The following is a 19,468-nucleotide window of genomic DNA, read 5'->3' as shown; positions in this document are numbered from 1 at the left end:
GAACTCAATGATTTGCCCTGACTGAATGGCCATCGAGCCTCAGGCATCGTCTTGTCTCTGCCTCCCTAGAACTGAATTAGGGGTAGACATTGCTGCACCCGGCTTTTTAAAGCCTGGACTTTAAGGTCCTCATGCTTGCCTTGCTTGTGAGTGTATGCAGGGGGGATTTTTTTGTTCTAGTTGTTTGTTTTTCTGTGAGACAGAGCTGGTTTTAGCACTTTTAGGTGTACGTCATGTACAAACAAAACATTTTTAGCATCTATATTCTGACATACGAAATGAGAACAATATAAACTTTTCAGATAACAGTAAAAATAAAGCACCCAGCATTAAGCCTGACACACAGTGAGTATTCAAACAATGCTGGTTGACATTTCTGTGACATTCGACAGTGATCAAGCTGTGAAATTCTTAGTTCATAACTCCAGAGCTGGCCGTGTGACTTCGTTACCTGTAAACTCAATGTCCACAAACACCTTGATCAAGGCTTCTGAGAGCTGGGGAGCATATGGGAAGTTGCAGAACACTCGTTTCCGGTGGAACACACTGGACACCAAGGGGTTTGGGGTCTGGTCCAGGTGAGGCATCACTGCTTCTAACACCTCTGCTAGTTTGGCCCTCAGGTGGGGATTCTTCATCCTGCAGAGGGCGGAAAGTGTGATGAGCAGGAAGACACAACTCCCTATGGGATTCCGTCCTGCACCAGGAGCCAGTCCGTACTATGTCACTATTAAATACAGAAAAGTCACACCTAGTCCACGTTTGTCAGTACTCTGGTGCAAGAGATACCATGGAACATGTTTTGAGATGGTTTTATTATAAATCCTGGCTCACCTGGAACTCCCTATGTAGACCAGGCTGCCCTTGAACCTGCAGCATTCTTCCTGTCTCTGCCTCCTGAGTGCTGTGATTATAGACGTACACTATTATACCTGACCATTTAACTCTTGAGAGGACAGCTCACCATGTATGAGGAGCACTTCAGCTTCCATGTAATGCTTAGGACAGTCAGTTTTCTCTGTAACAATGCACTATTTACTATGTACTCTTCTCTGACAGGTTCAATTTGAATAAACGTGCCTTCCCAAGCTTTCTGAGTGCAGATAATTAGGTTATAATTATCTGATAGTGCCATGATCCCTGTCCTATGAGTCTAATCAGTGCCTGTTGGCTTATGGCCTCCTTCCCCTGCGGTCTGCTCAGCTCAGTGAAGGGTTGCCTTCTGTATATTTCTCACGGACATGTCTTGCGGAATTGTGGACTTTTTATTTTGCAGCAAACGTGCCCTTTTGTGCATAAAAATTGTTTCCTTTAGCCCCCACACACATAACACCCTCCACTCTCCCCTCCTCGAAAAAATCCCAGGGAAGCAATTCTAAAAACCATAGTACACAGTGAACAGAGTAAACCCATCAGGCTAGAAGTAAACAACCCAGGTTTACTGCTTCTCCAACTCCAGGGCAGGAACAAGCTTTGGCTGACACAGTGAATGAGTTCAGTCTGCCTGGCACTGGTCTGGCTTTCAGGATTCTGGTTAACTACTTTAACCAAGGACCAACAATGGAATTAGGCACCTTATATACAGGTTCAAATTCTCTGTGGGTAAAGTTTTCTGCTTATTAAACCTTACCACAGCAGGCAGAATGTTTGTGGCTCCAGCCAGTGACTGGGGCAAGTGTCCAGCACATTACCTTTCTACGCTTCCAGTGAAAACGGTGATAAAATGAAGAACGTGTTCCAGGGAATCTGCTGACGTCTCCAAGATGTCCTCAGCAAAGCGCCGGAGGAAAATGAGGAAATCACCCAGGTTATCTGCAAAAAATTCTGAAAAAGATTCACTGGAATTAGCTAAACATCTGCTCATTGGTCCCAAACATCCCAGGACCTCTTTCACATAAATTAACAAAGGTTAAAAAAAAATCCAGGCCAGGCAGTGGTGGCACACACCTTTAATCCCAGCACTTGGGAGGCAGAGGCAGGTGGATTTCTGAGTTCGAGGCCAGCCTGGTCTACAGAGTGAGTTCCAGGACAGCCAGGACTACACAGAGAAACCCTGTCTCGAAAAACCAAAAAAAAAAAAAAATCCAAGTCTTTTATGTACCAGGAATGGGGATAAGTTAGTAACTGTAGGATTTCTAACGTCTGTATCAAGCTTTGTTCTTATCTGAGGAACATGAGCAGCAGTGACTCAAAGAACTATTAGCACCAGCACTGTGTGCCCCCATAGGTGACTGCAGTAAGGACCTCCAGGATGGTCCTCTACCCACTCTCCTCTTTGACACTCAGACCTCTGCAAAGTCCCTTTCTGCATCACTCCAGACTGGGAGATCTCCTGCCATTGGCAGCAGAGGACATCACCATCACTCCCGTATGCAGCAGAGGACATCACCATCACTCTAGACTGGAACATGCCTGGGTGTTTGCACATCATTCTCAAGGTTAGTTGAGAGAGTTTGCAGCTTTCATTTTGGTCACCTGTGCTGCCACACTGTGAGTGCCACTAAGAGATGTGTGAGGTTATTGGCAAGCAGCTGAGGCCGGATGACAACCAGCTGAGGGGGCCTGTAAATGGATTCTCAGGCCCTCGCTGAGCCCTCAGAGTCCTGTGGCTCTGACTGACAGCTTGGCTATAACCTCATTTGTACTCTGAGCTAGCATCACACAGCCAAGTGCTTCTGGATTTCAGATGCAGAGGACTGACCGTGTGAGATAGTGTTTGCTGTTTTAAGCTGCTATGTTTGGGAAGTAACTTGTTACCTAGCAATATGAGACCAGCACAGTGTTCAAGAACATTTAATCTGATTAGTGAACAACATCTACTGAGCCCTCACTGACATACGAATACACACAGTCTCCCTTCTGAGTTAGTAAGAGGGGATGGTTTTCCCAAGTAACCTCAGGGAGCGTTAGGCAGCCAGGTGAATACTTTGAAAGACAGACAGACAATAGTAATGACAGATGCTGAGAGCTGTGAAAACCCTGACTGCAGCTCGTCCTTTGCAGGCTGCTTTCCGACTATCCCAGTATCGGGGCCACAAGGCTGGAGAAGCCACTGCTGGGCCCATGCTTTGGCTAGGAGATACTTGTAAGTTTGAGTAGTCGCTCTAAAAACGATGGAATGATAAATAAGGAAGGCTGTTTTGAGGATTAAGCTTCCAAGGTGACCCAGTTAAACTTAGGTGGCTATTAATAGGATGTTCCCAAGGGACAGGCTGCTTACCTGGCACGTAAGCCAAAGCGCTGTAGCCATCTGGCAAAGGAAAACTCAGCTCTATTGGCTGGGAGCCCTCGTTGCCTATGGCCAGCTGAACCAAAAGAACAGCCATGGACACCTGCAGATTCAGGCAGTTTTGCAGCATCTGGGGTTCAGTCATGGCCGTCTTGGTGGAGAGATAGATGGTCATCAGGCGCTCGAACTGCTCTCGGAGACTGTCAGCAGCGGGGCTGGAACTCTGCTGAGCGTCCCGCCAGGCAACCTGCAGCCGATGCAGGTTCTGGTTGATCTTGACCATCTGATCATGCAACCTGCCCCCAAGAAAGCAGAAGAGACTAGGTTGGGAAGTCCGTGGCGGGGCAGTGTAATATAGACCACACCGAAAAGCAAATCCTTTGTCTCTTTTTCTAGTGTTCTATGGTTGGAGAAAGTTGCAGGATCAATGACACAGAAGGCACAAAAGTTACTGACCAGACAGAAAGCAAGGTACACTGCTCTCAGAAAATGTTACCATGTGCACAACAAATCCGAAGCTAATTATGGAGTTAGCAGCCTCTACCATGAGCTGAGTGCAGAGAGTATGGTTGTTATGGAAAGCAGTCATCTTAACGAGGCAGAGTGTGAGCAGCCCGGGACAAGCTTTAGAGCACACAGGTCGGGCCAGAGCAGGAGTTTTACAGTGAGAAAACTAAGCAGGTGAGAAAGGCTTGATTTTAACAACCACACCTAAAGTAGCCACCAACATGCATACATCCTGAGAGCAGCTCCCAGCCCTCTAAAGAATGAGATAAGTATTCTTCACAAAAGTTCACTTGAATATTGAGAGAAGAGTTAGAACTAAAAGCTACTGGTAACTGGTTCTCCATGTACAATCCGACATCACCCCTTGGTTCTCGTGCTGGGTGACTGGCTGGGTGACTGGCTGGGTGACTGGCTGGGTGACTGACTGGGTGACTGACTGGGTGACTGGCTGGGTGACTGGATGCCAGGCATGTCTCTCTATGTCTGAATTTAGATTGTTGAGCAGACTGAGCACATGCAGAACTCCTGTCACCACATTTAAAATGTCAACAACAGGTCAGAAACACTGTCTAATAAAGACTTATTTTTATTTTTATTTTCCCCCCAGTAATTTTCTGCTGGAGGAGTTAAAAAAAATTGCATTAACTTAGGTATCATGAGAGGGCATTAAAAAATCAGTATTCCAGGCCAGGCATGTGATACACACCTTTAATCTCAGCACTCAAGAGGCAGAGGCAGGTAGATCTGAGGCCAGCCTGGTCTACAGAGTAAGTTCAAGGATAGCTAAGGGTACACAGAGAAATCCTGTCTCGAAAAAACAAACAAAATATCAGTATTCCTGGGTCTAGGGAGATGGCTCAGTTGATAAACTGCTTGCCTGCACAAGCAGGAGGACCTGCATTTAGATCCTCAACACCCATGTAAGAGGTGAGTGTGCCGGTGTGCTCCTGTGGTCCTGATGCTGTGGACATAGAAACCGGAGGACCCCTGGAGCCTTGCTCAATCAGTGAGCTCCAGGTTCAGTCAAAGATCCTTCCTCAAAGATACGGTGAGGGGACATCGGAGAAAGCCACCTGACCCCGATCTCTGCTGCTAGTTCACGCATGAGCATGCGTGCCCTGTCCCTACCAATTAGAAACAAATAGCAGTATTCATAATATTCTACAGATGAGTGAGTGATTTTTTCTCCTTATGCTGAAAATCATTCTCAGCTAAATAAGGGGGAAAACTGTAGAGTGACATGTGGCTGGTTTGCTAGAAATGTATGCTTCTGGAACGTCTAACACAAGCTCTCAGCCTTCCTGCCTTGAGAACCCTTCCTCTCAGGTTCGCAGCTCCTCTGAGCTCATATTGGTCTGTCTGGAATCCCTTACACCATTCTCTCAACTTCTGTCAGTTTTATCTCTGGTCTTTGGGCATCAGAAGTAATAAGAATTCAAGGGTAGAGAGTGAAATATAAAATGAAAATAATTAGATTTTCCTAGATAACAAAAAAGGTAGGGATTAAAACGTTGGCAAAATGTGGAGAAAAATATTAGCACAATGTTAATTTTAAAGAGAGATTAAAAAACAAAAAACTGTAAGCAATCTGTACAAAGTGGACTCCTGTAAATTGAAACCAGCGGATGTGACTCTCCCTGTGCCATCCTGGCAGGGCTCTTCAGACTCACTGCCCATCTTCGAGCCGTCAACACAACTAACTGGACCAACAGTTCTTTTTCCAACAACATCAAAGGAGTTACCTGTGAAATCCCAAGTACAAGGTATACTCTGTCAGGGCCAGGTTCTCTGTCACAAGGTTGTAGCTCTGGGGGAACGTTGGCTCCTGCACAGCTGGGATCAGACAGGTCTCCTTGTCCAAACCTTGAAGAATCGAAAGGAATGGGGTGACAGACAGCTCACCACAGACACCGTCTTGGCCTTCACTCTCCCTCAGCCTCCATATTGTTACAAGGCTACCTTCCTCACAACACGTCTCCAACCACTTCCTTGTCTACAAACACTTTCTAGCCTTCTGCTATCTACAGAAACAGCTAAATCTCTTTTGCTGAACCAATGAAATCAGAAAAAAACTAAAATGTATAGTTTCCAAGTGGTAGGCAATAGGCCGTTTCCATTCATTTGTTCATTCATTCACTCACTAATTCATTCATTCATTTGTTTGAGACAGGGTCTCTCTGTGTAGCTCTGGCTTTCCTGGAACTTGTTCTGTAGATCAGCCTGGCCTCGAACTCACAAAGATCCACCTGCCTCTGACTCCTGACTGCTGGGATTAAAGGCATGCACCACCACCATTTGGCCATTTCTACTTATTCTATGCTTTTCAGTGTTTAAGATAAGTTATTTTTGTGCAGATATTAGTTTTGTAATTTGTAAGAGGCTAAGAAAAATCCCCCCAAAAATCTAGAAGGAAAACCATCAAAACTGACGAGAAATTCGTTCTGAGTGACAGATCAGGGCTGATTCCTTTTCTCTTCTCCATATTCAAGTTTTCTCTGATCTGGTACCAGCTTTCTTCCTTCCTACTTCACACTCTTCACCCCCACCCCCCCCACCCCCAATCCCATCCCTTGCTCTACATGGAACTTCTCATTATTCCTCAATAAATTCTTTCCATAGATTTTTTTTTTCTAGACAGCCTCAAACTCAAAGACCCCCTGCCTCTGCCTCTGCCTCTGCCTCTCAAGTGCATGCTCAGATGAGGCATACACCTGCCTCTGCCTCTCAAGTCCGTGCTCAGATTAAGGCATGCACCTGCCTCTGCCTCTCAAGTGCATGCTCAGATGAGGCATACACCGTTTTGCTTGCTGCTGTTCCTATAGGTTGTCAGCTCTACGTCCGTCATTGTCTGACACTCCTGCTCCTTCACCTGGTAAACTCTGACTTGTCTGTTAAGACATGAAGACACTAGTTTCTTCAGAGCTGGCCATTCACCCCTTCCTGTGCTGTTTCCACTATGTTAACCATCCTGCCTGCCCTCTTCTGGAACCTCTGAGTTCAAGAAGGATAGGAGGTGTGTGTGACTGCATTTTATAAAACATGAGGGAATGAACATCCAAGGTTGCAGAATCAGACAGAAGGTCTCACCAAGGCCTAACATATCAAAGGTAACAGGTGCTGTTTTTCAAAAAGCCATGTTTAAATCGTTTAACTTGTTCTCATCTGTTTTGAACAAGGGGCACTTTCTCAAAGGCTAAGGGAGCAAATGGCTCAGAGGTGACACACACTGTTTTGAAGAGCCCAGTTCCCCGCCTACCTCTCATATGTACACTTTTAATTTTTCGTTCTTCATCATTCAAGTCCTTGAGGACACAGTACGTGGGGTTAAAGGTGAGGAGCCGGGAGGATCTGGGTTTGCAGAATGGCTGGCACAGCTTCAGGAGGGCAGCACCCAGATTCAGAAAGAAGGCATCCGAGGCATACATTTGGAAGAAGATTTCCGGCATCTGATTGGCCCAGATCTTGGTGCGGCCTGCATTTGCATGCAAACAGTTTCCAAGCCAGAACAAGATACAGTGCTTGGTTTCTGGAGAGAGCTGGAGCAAGTTCTTCAGCATCTGGTAGATCTTTTCATGGAACTGAGCCATGAACTGTTTAGCCAGAAAACACAACCACAGAACATTCCAATTTCACAATCCTGGTATTTTCTTTTTACTTCTAAGCCCCAGCAAATACAAGCTTTTAAATAAATGCTAATCTTAACCTTTCCCTTTACTCCTTTTGTACCTTATTCCCTGATTCTGATATATATTTATTTATATATAATGGATATTATATGTATTACTGGACACTTAGGAGACTTTTTCTGGTCAGCTGCCAAACTGCACAGAACTGAATAGGTTTCACAGTAGAGATTTTTTTGGTACTGTGTGGATCTGTTTTTCAAATGGTTTTCACAGCATTACTCAACTCTACCACTGTAGACACCAAGCCATAAACAAAACAGACAGACATGGCTACAGTCAATAAGTGTTTTTAATTTTTATACTACATTTCTTCAGTGTCAACGTAGTTAGTATGTGGGAGTGGCATGCCAGGGAGCATGGATGAGCATGTGTGGGAGCAGGCTTTCTCTACGATATGGGCCCTGGGGAACAGACTCCAGCCATCAGACTGGATGATAAGATCTTTACTCACTGAGCCATCTCATTGGTCTCAGTAAATCTTTCTTTACAAGAAACAAACACACAGCAAGGGCAGTTCGTTTGGCAATGTTGCAGTCTGCTAAACAACTGCTTGACAGCACTGGGATGACTTAACAGTAATGGGACACTTAACTGCACCCTGTTTGGCTACCTAATGCCTCGACGTCAGACTTGTGCTAAATTCTATGTTAAGAGGCCTACGCGGGGAAGATGTACAAGATGGCTCTAATCAAAAGGTTTATGAGCTGAGTGACAGTATCTTGTTGAGAAGGGCAAGGACTGAGGGGTGTATAGCACTGTCACATGGGGCAGATCTCACCCATGCCAAAGGCCATCCCCTCTTTTTAGTGAAGGACATGAAGATGGTGATTCCTCTCTCCCTCCCTCTCCCTCTCCCTCTCTCTCTCTTTCTCTCTTTTTGAGTCAGGGTCTTTCTACGTACCATGGAACTCACCATGTAAACCAGGCCTGCCTCTGTCTCTGTCTGCTGAGATTATAGGTGTGTGCCAAGGATGATTTCTTTGCTGCCTCCCCCCCAACAACCTCTCCCCCCCTTTTTTAGACAGGGTTTCTTTGAGTAGCACTGGCTGTCCTTGAACTCAGAGTTCTGCTTGCCTCTGCTCCCCAAGTGCTGGGATTAAAGGTATGCCCTACAACCACCCTGCCCCTTCCTTTATTTTTATATAGTGTAGGTTTGCCTAGCACTGGCTATGTAGCTCCCGACTCTTACTTCTTAAGAGCTAGGATTACAGGCATGTGCCACCCCATCCCCTCAATAAGGGGGCAACTTTGTTATGTTCTTATGACAAATCCATCCAGACCAATTAGCTTTCCTAAACAGATTGAGGCAGCCTTAATCCCTACATGGTTCCTTGGTCATCTCAAATCAGGGGCTGTGACACCCTGGGAAGCAGTTCCACCTGATGGATGTTGGCCTCCTGGACTTTGATCTCCTGAGGACTGGACCGGGATGGATTCAGGAAGAAGCCATGATTCTCTATCACACCCGGAGTCTTTAACAAGCACGAGATGTTCAGGATGACTCCCAGCAAGGTCTTCTGATACATCTGCCCATTGCTGGGGTCCTTGGGCTGAATGTATTCTAAAAAAACCTGTAGGAGGACAAATCCTATTTACTCATCTGTATGATGACATAAAAGGGAGAAGATGTAAAGATTTAGTCTTATATAGCCCCACCCCCTTTTAAAGGCCAAGTTTTGTAGGATCCAGGGTGGCCTCAAATTATAGAAAACTTTTAAACATTTGTTTATTTATCTATTCACTCATTGTGTGTGTGTGTGTGTGTGTGTGTGTGTACCATGAGCGTGTGGAGGTCAGAGGATAACATATGTATGGGTTGGTTCTCTCCTCTACCCGCTGAACTATCTCCCCAGCCTTGCTTAACGGCCTCAGCTTCACTGTGTAGCTGAGGATAGCACTGGTCCTCCTGCCTCCACTTCCCAAATGCTAGGTCTCCAGGCATGTGATACCACACTTGGCTCTCTATAGGCAATGTTCTAGTGCCCTCAGGACAGGAAGCATCAAGTATTAAGATGTCAGGACCAGGAGCATACAATGCTTTGAGACCTACCTTGGCCATGTCCTTCTGCCTAGTGAAATAGAGAAGAATGTCCAGATATGCATACAGGAGGATCTGGCAGAGTTCCAGATCTTTTATTCGGCCAAGTAAAATATCAAACACTGGAATCATGACTTCAGGAAATGTTCGAACCTCCTCATCCAGCAGCAAGGCTTCAATGACCTCCTCCAAAAACTCGGTTACATCTTCAAAATCTAACAGAAGACAAATGAGAAAGGAAGGAGGCTGGGACAATTTGTATGTGTTTACACAGTTTCATGCTTTCTGTCTGTCTCTGCTGTGGTGTAGTGATTGAACTGAAGGCCTGAGAATGCTAGGGAATGTTTCACTACTGTTTTACCAATGAAGTAGATACCCACTGCCCAACAATGGCTCTCAGTGATTTCTTTTCTCTTCTTTTCTTTTCTTTTCCTTTCTTTTCTGTGGATGGCTGTTTTGCCTGCAAACATGTACCAAGTGCATGCAGTGGCTTCAGGGCCAGAAGAGTGCAGTGGATGCCCTGGAACTGAAGTCACATGCAGTTGTGAGCCTCCATGTGGGTGATGAGAACTGAACTGAGGTCCTCTGGAAGGGCAGCTAAAAGTACTTTTAACTGCTGAGCCATCTCTCCAGCCCTCTATGGTATGTTTGAGAATTCTGCTAGTATTGAGGCTTAAAGAGCAAGGTGTAAGCTTTCTTCCTTAACTTCTGTCAGAATCATAATGACTCTGAGACTCTCTAACACCGTTAGAGGAGTTTTAAATTGGTATTCTAAATTCAGATATTCAAAGACCTTGCTTCTGTACTCACGGGCTCCCTGAATAGCTTCCAACATCATATCTACCAGTTGTTCATGGATGTTTTGGTCAACATAGATCTCAGGGGTGAGGAGGACTGTTCGAGTGTTGGACACAGTGAGGTTTCTGCACTGCACTGCAAAGGGGAGTAGGTTTTCTGGAACTTTGGTAATCTGCAATGAAGAGAGAAAAGCATATAGCTTTTATGACATGGAGCAAGGGCAGCACAACAGAAATGATCACATCCCCAAACAGCACTGGTTTCTTTTCTTTTGGATTTCCGAGACACGGTCTGTCTATGTAGCCCTGGCTGTCCTGAAACTCACTCTGTAGACCAGGCTGGTCTCAAACTCAGAGATCTGCCTGTTTCTGCCTCCTGAGTGCTGGGATTGAAGGTGTGTGCTGCCACCACTTGGCAGTATTGGTTTCTTGGGGACTGAAAATTCCTGACAGATTTGTAGTTTGGCTTTCAGGCTCACACACTAAAATTCTAATCCTGAAGATGTCAAGTTTAGCCCAACTAAGTATTTCCACTTCATTGGAAATGTTAGAAGACTTGGATTTTCGTTGGATTCTTGTTGTTTTATTTTGGTCTCACTACGTAGTGTAGGCTGGCCTGTAACTCACTGTATAAATATGTAGACCAGGCTAGCTCTGAACTTGTAGCAATCCTCTGTCTGTGCCTCATGAGTGCTAGAATTACAGACATGTGCTACCATACCCAACTGATCTGATGTTTAATTTTCTTTTGTTGTTGTTGTTTTGTTGTTTAAAGGTGTGATTCCTAGAGAGTTTGTATAGACAACAGGAGACACTGGTTGGCTGGACTCCAAGCCACTAAAGGAGACTAAGACTTTACGGCAACTTAATAGTGCTAGGAATACGATAAAATACACATTACGGCATGGAAGACACTCACATGCTGGCATCCCTTAAGATAATCTAAAGCTCCATGGGGCATGTTCACTTACCTCTTCCTTGGCTCTTTGGAAGCAGGAGTAAAGGTAACAGAAGATGTGCCTCTCGCCTGCATCACGGTCAGCAGAGAGATTCAAGGTTGTGGAGGAGGTCATGCTGATCAAGTGGTTTCCTGGATCTTGAAGCAATAACCGAGCAAAGATGGCCTGTTAAAGAAAAATACACAAAATACTAAACCATTGTAAGGTGAATCCTCAAACACTAAGATATAAGAAGTTTAATAAATGCTGTGGCAAGAAGCAGATGTAGTTCAGAATGGGGTTGGGGGAATCTTATTACTTCAGGCATGTTAGAAACTAGTTATATACATAGTTACTGTAAATTATGACTCCAGTGTCTGGGATAGTCACAGCAGAGTAGGCACCAGAAGGTTATGTCTTGAATGGGGTAAATCTCCATGTAAATTCTACGCTGCCGTGTGACTGCTGGGCATAAAGACTTTAAGGGTGAAAGTGAAATTCCAATTTATCTGTCTTTCCTCTCGATATTTAAACATGTTTATTATTTTTAATTAAACATACAGTCTGATTATTGTGGGCTCTGACACCCTAGAAAACACTTGTACCTGACATATGCTGTCTTCTGTACTTGATCTTCTGAGGACTGGAATGAGGCCAGAGGACACGGAGTGTCCTGCTCTGTCTGTCACTCTCCACCTCATGTCCCTGAACTCTAATTAAGCCTGGAGCTCACTATTTCCCATCCAGGCTGGATGATCAGAGAGTCCCCAGAGACACTCTGCTCTCTCCTCCCGTTCCTTTCTAACACTGAGATTGTTGTCCCATGTGATACTCTTGGCCTCAGTGGGTACTGGGCATCCAAACTTGTGCACCATCACCCCAGACCAGTTTTGGGTTTTTTAAAGTATGAAAAAAAGAGGTGGGCCTTGTCTTAGGAACCTAAGACTCTAACAGGAGTGATAAAGACAGGTTCATTAATAAGCCACAAGAGACCGTGATAGTTCACATGATAAATGTTCATGGAATGGAACCCAGAGGAGGGAATGACAGCTCTTTTCTGGCAACTCTGATGACATCTTAACTGGTTCTTAAACAATGGGTGGATTTGAATGTGCAGACAGGGTGGATAAGAAGAGTTCAGAGGGAAATGCCACACATAGTGGACGAGGCAGAGCAAAGTCTTGGGGAGAATGAGCAGGACTCAGCATGGCTGCTGTGCTGGGGCACATAGTCAGGAGAATGAAGAGGATTCTGCATGGCAGCTGTGCTGGGGCACACAGTCAGAAGGTACCTGTTCAACATTGCTCATGTCAAGCCAGTCTTGATCTTCCAGCTCGACAGCCATTTCTTCCAGGTACACACAGCGACTGGGGATACCATTCCCACTCTTCAAGCTCGGATCACCTGTGAACGTTTTCATCAGAGGTTAAGGACAATGTTCCTGTCCTCATGACATTCGTTATGTTTCTAAGTTGCCTAGCTAGCTTAGCACTCAACTCTTAGGCTCAAGTGGTCCCTCCTGCCTCTGCCTCCCCAGTACTGGAGACTAAAGGCATATACAGCTGTGCCCAGCTTCCAAAAACTGATCTTGATAGCAAGTTTCTTGAATTCAGAAATTACCACAGTGACCTTGATACACAAAGCAGGTACAGAGCATGGACTGTGTGGATTCTCAGTATGACATTTAGGAAAAAGATTCCAGACACCAGCATTACCTTTAGGGGTGAATTACAGACAGGGCACAGATGTAAAACCCTTCGGAGCCTCTCAGTGTCCAACCAAGAAGAAAATGGGGTTAGCTACTCTTTCTCCTCCTCTTTTAAGGAAGAACAAACATCAACATGGCAGCAGAAGTTAGATTTATTGAAATACTGTTTTTAAGGAATTAAAACCTTACTAAGGTAAACCCTATGTTCTGGGGATACAAGAGTGGGTTTAACCATTAGACATAGAAGCTCTGTTTTCTTCTCTTTTCTTTTGTTTTTAAAGGATTATTTATTTATTTTATTTATATGATGAGTGCACTGTAGATGTCTTCAGACACCCTAGAAGAGGTCATCAGATCCCATTGCAGATGGTTGTGAGCCACCATGTGGTTGCTGGGAATTGAACTCAGGACCTCTGGAAGAGCAGTCAGTGCTCTTAACCACTGAGCCATCTCTCCAGCCTGACACAGAAGTTTTCTAAGAACCAAAGCAGTCTCTGGCCCAAGCCAAGAGGGAAGAGTAGATATTCAACGGTGCAAGTCTCTCACTCACTGTTGTCCAGAGTAATGAGGAAGATCCTCTGGATCATGTGATTGATGTTGAGCTGCTCACACATTTCTTGGTGTGTCCGGAAGGAGCGGCTGATCTCAGACACCGAGTAGTCAAACTCATCCAGGCTCTCTGACACACTGTTATCCGAGTCATTGGGGCTTGCTGGGAGCTCATCTGCCTGAACACGTAAGCTGTTACACAATGCTCCTTCCTCAGAACCAAACACGCTACCTAGAATGAATGGAATCACAAGAAGGACAATTGCAGATGTGAAACAAATTCTTCATCTTACTAGTGAGCAACTCAAGCCAGCAATTGCACTCTAGGATTCAGAACTCCTGGCTATAAATCTTGCCTTCTATACAGTAAACTTTATTACCTCAACCCATAGTTTTGTACCCCTCTCTGCCAAAATTAGCAACATTACCTAATCAGCAAATCTTAGGAAAAAAAAAAAAGAATTACCAAGTAGATCAAATGACTCTACCTATTTTGAATGTATGGCCTTTGCCTAAAGAACACGTTTGTTTTGGTAACTTGGCACTCAGGATAACTGCTTAATTCTGCAGTGTTCCAGACTCCTGTGTTCATATTCGTTACCACTGCTTTTTATTAAAAACCCTGTTGGGCTTTTCAGGGGCCAATTCCTCTTTGACATTTATTTTGTGTGTAGGCAGTATGTGTTAGTGTGCTTGTGGAGATCAGGTGGCAGCCAGCTTTTTCCTTCTCTATGGGTCCTGGGGCTTGAACTTTGGCTGTCAGACTAGGTGGCAGGCACCTTTACCTGCTGAGCCACCTTCTCCGGATTTCTTTATGGATGCATTGTTTAGTGTTGTGTGCATGTGCATTCCGTGCTTGGGGGTGGGGAGTGCACACTGAGCCGTCTGTCCATCTTTTTTTTTTTTGGTTTTTCGAGACAGGGTTTCTCTGTGTGGCTCTGGCTGTCCTGGAACTCACTCTGTAGACCAGGCTGGCCTTGAACTCAGAAATCCACCTGCCTCTGCCTCCCAAGTGCTGGGATTAAAGGCATGCGTCGCCACTGCCAGGCTTTTTTTTTTTTTTTTTTTTTTTAATGACAGATCAGTACCACACTTGAAGACATTTCCCCCATATTTTTCTGTGTGTGTTTATATGCTGTGACATGCATTTGGAGATCACAGAACAGCTTGGGGGAGTCCTTTCTCTCCTTCCACCATGTGAGGATTACACTCAGGTCATCAGGACTGGAAGCCATGTCTTTACCGCTGACACATCTCACCAGTCCCTTAACCAGCTTTAAAGATGCATTGATTTATTTTTTTGTATATGAGTGTTGTGTCTTCATGTATGTCTGCACACCAGAAGAGGGTATCAATCCCACCAGACTACAGTTACAGATGGTTGTGAGCCACCTTGTGGTTGCTGGGAATTGAACTCAGGACCTCTAAGAGCAGCCAGTGCTCTTAGCCACAGGATCATCTCTTCAGCCCCTCAACTACCTTTAGTTTTCACTTATCAACCCCAACAATTTTTCCAGTAATTCAGAGGCCTTCTTCATTCATTTATTAGTTTTTTGTGTGCTTTCTGTTTTTTAAAATAAGGTCTCCTGTTTTTCTCAAACTCCCATAGGTTGATCTGACCTTGTAATCCTTGTCTCTACCGCCAGGTCACTAGAAACGAAGGGATGCACACCACACCTGGTTTGTGGTTTTGTGCTAGCTAGGCAAGAACTTCACCAATTGAACTATATTTCTGGCCCTATTTTTTGTTTTCCAGAAAGTAAGTGTCTTATAATGTCCAGGCCAGCGTGAAATCAACTATGTGGGAGAGGAAGGCTCGAACTCCTGCACTTCCTGATCCTCTTGCCTACGCCTCCGGAAAAGCTGTGATTCTAGGTCTGCACTAGCAGGCCTCCCACCTATTCCTTCTAACAGTCACACTGTCATGCCTTTCTTGCCTTTATTATGACTTGTGTAGCCACTTAAACTCCCTGTTCATTCATTAGATGAACACTAGAACTGTTCCAGGGCTTCGTGATCTTAAGTAATACAGCACTGAGTGGAATCAAATTGTTTTTGTTCATTTAGGTGAATATTTTTGTAAGACAAATGTGAGAAGTAGAATTTCTGGCTCAAAGAGCTTGAGAACTTCAGGGTGGATGAGACCCCTCAGCGGATAAAGGGGTCGCTGGCAAGCTTGGTCCCGAAGCTCAATCCTTGGAACCCACATGGTGGATGGAGAGAACTGAACACAGCAAGTTATCCTCTGACTCACACACACACTGAATGTAATTCAAACATTTTGAAAGAGCTTAAGTATTTTGAAAGTTCTCATAGAGACTGTATTTATCTACACCTAGCTATGAGTACGAGAAAATGCCTCTTTTAATTTTAATAAAGTTTGATTTAATTACAGAGGCGGTATGGGAATAGAGGACTCTATACTGAAAAGAAGGTGCTCATGGAGGAAAGGCCTACCTAACCACAAGGTTAAGAAAAAGGCGAAGGGAACCAATTGAGCATTACTACCCTTCATTAAGGAGAATGCTGACTGCAGTATGAACTCCAAGTGACAGAAGACACATGTTTTAAACTGGCTTAAACTGAGAACTGATTTCTGAACCAACTCAGCATGGCCTCTAGAGATGGGCGTGGCCAGCCTCCCTGGGTGATGCCTTCCCAGATTAGCCCTCAAATCTTTCCATCAATAGGACCAGCACACATAATTGATGCATGGTGTCTGATTTTTTCTACCCAAACATGGAAGGTGTGGAAAGCCACACTTACCAGCTCTTAGTGCCTCAGTGAGAGAGGGCACAAGGTCATAATTATCACCCATGCTTATGGAAATTGAAAGGGTGTTTGTTACCTCATCAACAGCCTTAAAGTTTATTACTTGCCTCTCAAGAGTTATGTACAACCAATCTACAGTTGCAACTGTCCTTCACAGTCTACCGTTGTTCAGACATATACTTGTTTGGGAGAAAATTACAATTGTCTATTCTCACAGTTCATTTTCTGTCACGGCCCATGATGCTGTCTCTCCCCCATGCCAAGACTCAAAGCAGTCTTCACAGACCAGTCCCTCTTTGGATTTGCTGACATCAGCTCTGTGCTTACAAACCAAGCTTCTGTTTTTCTTTGTGACATAAACTACACCATTTGTGTCTCTTATACTAGCAAGGCAAACATTGTTCTAGGAGCAGCACTAAATCCTAGAGTGTCTGTCATTCCTAACGCTACAGATCCTGCTGACTTCACCCCAGCACCACCGAGGAGGCACAGCAGTGTAGTAACTATTGCTGTCATCAGCAGACTCATTTATAGAAAAGGGATGGGACTGCTCAGTGGTAGGATACCTCAATTCTGGAGGAGAGGGACCAAGGAGTAATATTTTGGAAGAAGTACGGGAGGATGTATCTTTTGGGAGCTTTAGAACACAAGATATCAGAAGTGTCTTAATTTAAGGACATATTTTTCTTAACACCTCCCTGTCTGAAGCCTTCCATATGGTGATCCTGGAAGCCACCAGCTGTGGTCTACAGGTTGTCAGCACCAAGGCTGGTGGGATTCTGGAAGTCCTTCCAGAGGATCTTATTATTTTAGGTGAACCTTCAGTAAAATCTTTGTATGAAGGGCTGGAGAAAGCTATTTTCCAAGTGAAGTCGGGGACACTGCCAGCTCCTGAAAACATCCACAATGCAGTAAAGGCACTCTCTACCTGGCAGGGTGTGGCGAAGAGAACTGAGGTGTACAGAGGATGGTGACTGAAACCGTGCTGCCAATGCTCAGGGGCTGAACTGGCTCACCTCTCACTGAGGCCCACTTACAGGCCACAGTTTTACTTTGCTGGCTGGGCTCAGCTATCTCTTCCCCACAATCCTGAGACGGGTGACTCCTGATTCTGTCACTGATGTGGCAATAGGTGCCATGGGGCCAAAGGGAGCCTGGATGCACGGACGTCCTCATGATACAAAAGATGAGATTGATAAGGTATCCAAAAGCAGCTAGAAGTGAGCTGGGATTGTAAACTTTTGAATGTTTCAGATTACTGAAACCCTTCCGGGGAGGCGTTTTAACATTACATGCTGGAAGCCTTGGGTGCTAGATCATTTTTGGCCACTCTTAACATTTTATCAACTATTTGACATCCACCAAGCACTTACAAGTTTTCTTTAGGGAGGTATAGTTATATGAACTATTTTATATTTTAAGTCAAGTTCATGGTTCATGTACCTTAACTGGATCCTGAAATCATACTCTCACTGGGTCCACTCATTAAGCGTACCATACAATCTGAGTAAGTTGCCAGCATGCTCTGAGTATCTTCTCTGTTTGAAATGTTGCACTAGGTGGTGCCCGCCACTAAGGGCTAGTTACTGTGAAGTGTCCCAAATGCTCAAGCCACTTAATCTGAGAAGAATGCCCTGATCACACGCTCCAAGTACCACTCTAATCCTGCTGCGTGCACTTTCCTAGGTGGACACTCCATCATCATGTGTATATGAAGAGATTTTGCTTTTTAAGTTCCAGGGGCTGGTACCACTGTTGATGCTAGTGTAGGCAAACCTCCCTCCACTGAAAAAACACTTATGTATTATTGTTGTGCGTGTATGACATGCATGTAGGGTAGAGCAATGTTTTCTGTGTCCTGATCTTGATTGTTGCCTCTAGTGCATGTGGAAACAGACTGTCCCACCCTGTTACTTACAGTTATTTGAAGGTGAAGTGAACACTGAGTAATTTTTAAAAAGACTGTATTGCTTTTGATGTTATACACATAAACTAGGGCTGTTAAAACATACTTAAGACCAAAAATAAAGATGAGAATGACATTTTAAACAAACAAACAAAAATCTAATTGTTTAATTTTTTTTATTACATTTATTTAGAGAGTGTATGTGTGGTTGCATGCTTACTACTGAGCACATACAAGGTCAGAGGACATCTTGTTGGAGTCTTTTCTTTCTTTCCACCATGTGGGGCCAGGGACTGAACTCAGGACCTCAGGCTTGGGAGCAGGTGCCTTTAGCCACTGACCATCTCACCAGCCCCTAGCTGGAGCTTTAATGGGCACTTTTCTATAGACTAGTGAGACTGGAATTTTCATCATTTGATATTTATTGGTTATTACATCTTGTTTTCTAGGCTCTTCCCCTTTTCCTTATCAACTGAATTCCTTTAGTGTTTTATAGATCACCTCAAAGACTGCCTCTCAGGAAGGCACTGGCAGGAAGGCCCTTATTAGCAGAATGCTGGTCACTAGGAGCTACTCTGGTCTACAACTGCTTTTCTTTCTTGACAAGACGCTTTTCTGAAAGTCTGTATCAAGACTCTCAAAAGAGATGCTTCCTTCCATGTGTGAGTTGAGCAGAGCCGAGCTCAGCACAGGAGGCCAAAGGTTCTGGCAGAATGCTAACTGCTGTTGGGCTTGGTGGCATGAGGAACTCAGTGTAGACAGACTAAGGTGATGATTACCAAACGGTAACAGAAGGAAGGGCGTGTGCCTGCCTCCTTCCCACTGCCTGCTGCTCACCGTGCTCTATAACCTTTCTTCCCCTGCCTGTCTTGCTTCAACCTCAATCACAAAGCAAGGCCAAAGCTGAGCAACGCCTCTGAACTATATACTTGGTTTTTGTTTTGTTTTGATTTTTTGGTTTTTCAAGACAGGGTTTCTCTGTGTAGCCCTGGCTATCCTGGAACTCACTCTGTAGACCAGGCTAGCCTCGAACTCAGAAATTCGCCTGTCTCTGCCTCCCAAGTGCTGGGATTAAAGGCGTGCACACCACTGCCTGGTGAACTATATACTTTGTAAACAAATAAAAATACTAGTTTTTGGGAAGGGGTGATCATTTCTAGTTTGAAAAATTATGACTCAGGCTAGAGAGATGGCTCAGTGGTTAGGAGTACTGGCTGTTCTTCCAGAAGTCCTGAATTCAATTCCCAGAAACCACATGGTGGCTCACAACCATCTCTAATGGGATCTGGTCCCCTCTCTGGCATGCAGGGGTACAGGCAGATAGAATATATATGCATA

At 44.7% G+C, this 19,468-nt stretch overlaps 1 protein-coding gene and 1 pseudogene across 1 annotated transcript in view; one reads left to right on the top strand and one right to left on the bottom strand.

Moving 5' to 3' along the window:
* Window positions 1-19,468, bottom strand: part of Ube4a (ubiquitination factor E4A) — a 42,022-nt gene that overhangs the window by 15,489 nt on the left and 7,065 nt on the right. Inside the window, exons 4-14 of the mRNA XM_028783870.1 lie at window positions 13,454-13,684; window positions 12,487-12,599; window positions 11,229-11,381; window positions 10,271-10,430; window positions 9,473-9,675; window positions 8,802-8,993; window positions 6,993-7,326; window positions 5,479-5,599; window positions 3,221-3,525; window positions 1,692-1,824; window positions 452-639 (exon numbers count right to left, since the gene is read on the bottom strand). Of these exons, the coding sequence (XP_028639703.1) occupies window positions 452-639; window positions 1,692-1,824; window positions 3,221-3,525; window positions 5,479-5,599; window positions 6,993-7,326; window positions 8,802-8,993; window positions 9,473-9,675; window positions 10,271-10,430; window positions 11,229-11,381; window positions 12,487-12,599; window positions 13,454-13,684 (2,133 nt within the window). The remainder of the gene's footprint in view (window positions 1-451; window positions 640-1,691; window positions 1,825-3,220; window positions 3,526-5,478; window positions 5,600-6,992; window positions 7,327-8,801; window positions 8,994-9,472; window positions 9,676-10,270; window positions 10,431-11,228; window positions 11,382-12,486; window positions 12,600-13,453; window positions 13,685-19,468) is intronic.
* LOC114635132 lies at window positions 16,064-17,442 on the top strand (annotated as a pseudogene).

The sequence above is a fragment of the Grammomys surdaster genome, unplaced genomic scaffold (assembly GCF_004785775.1).
Source record: "Grammomys surdaster isolate TR1022 unplaced genomic scaffold, NIH_TR_1.0 1164, whole genome shotgun sequence".
Classification (NCBI taxonomy): Eukaryota; Metazoa; Chordata; class Mammalia; order Rodentia; family Muridae; genus Grammomys; species Grammomys surdaster.
This window is presented reverse-complemented; position numbering and strand designations above follow the sequence as displayed.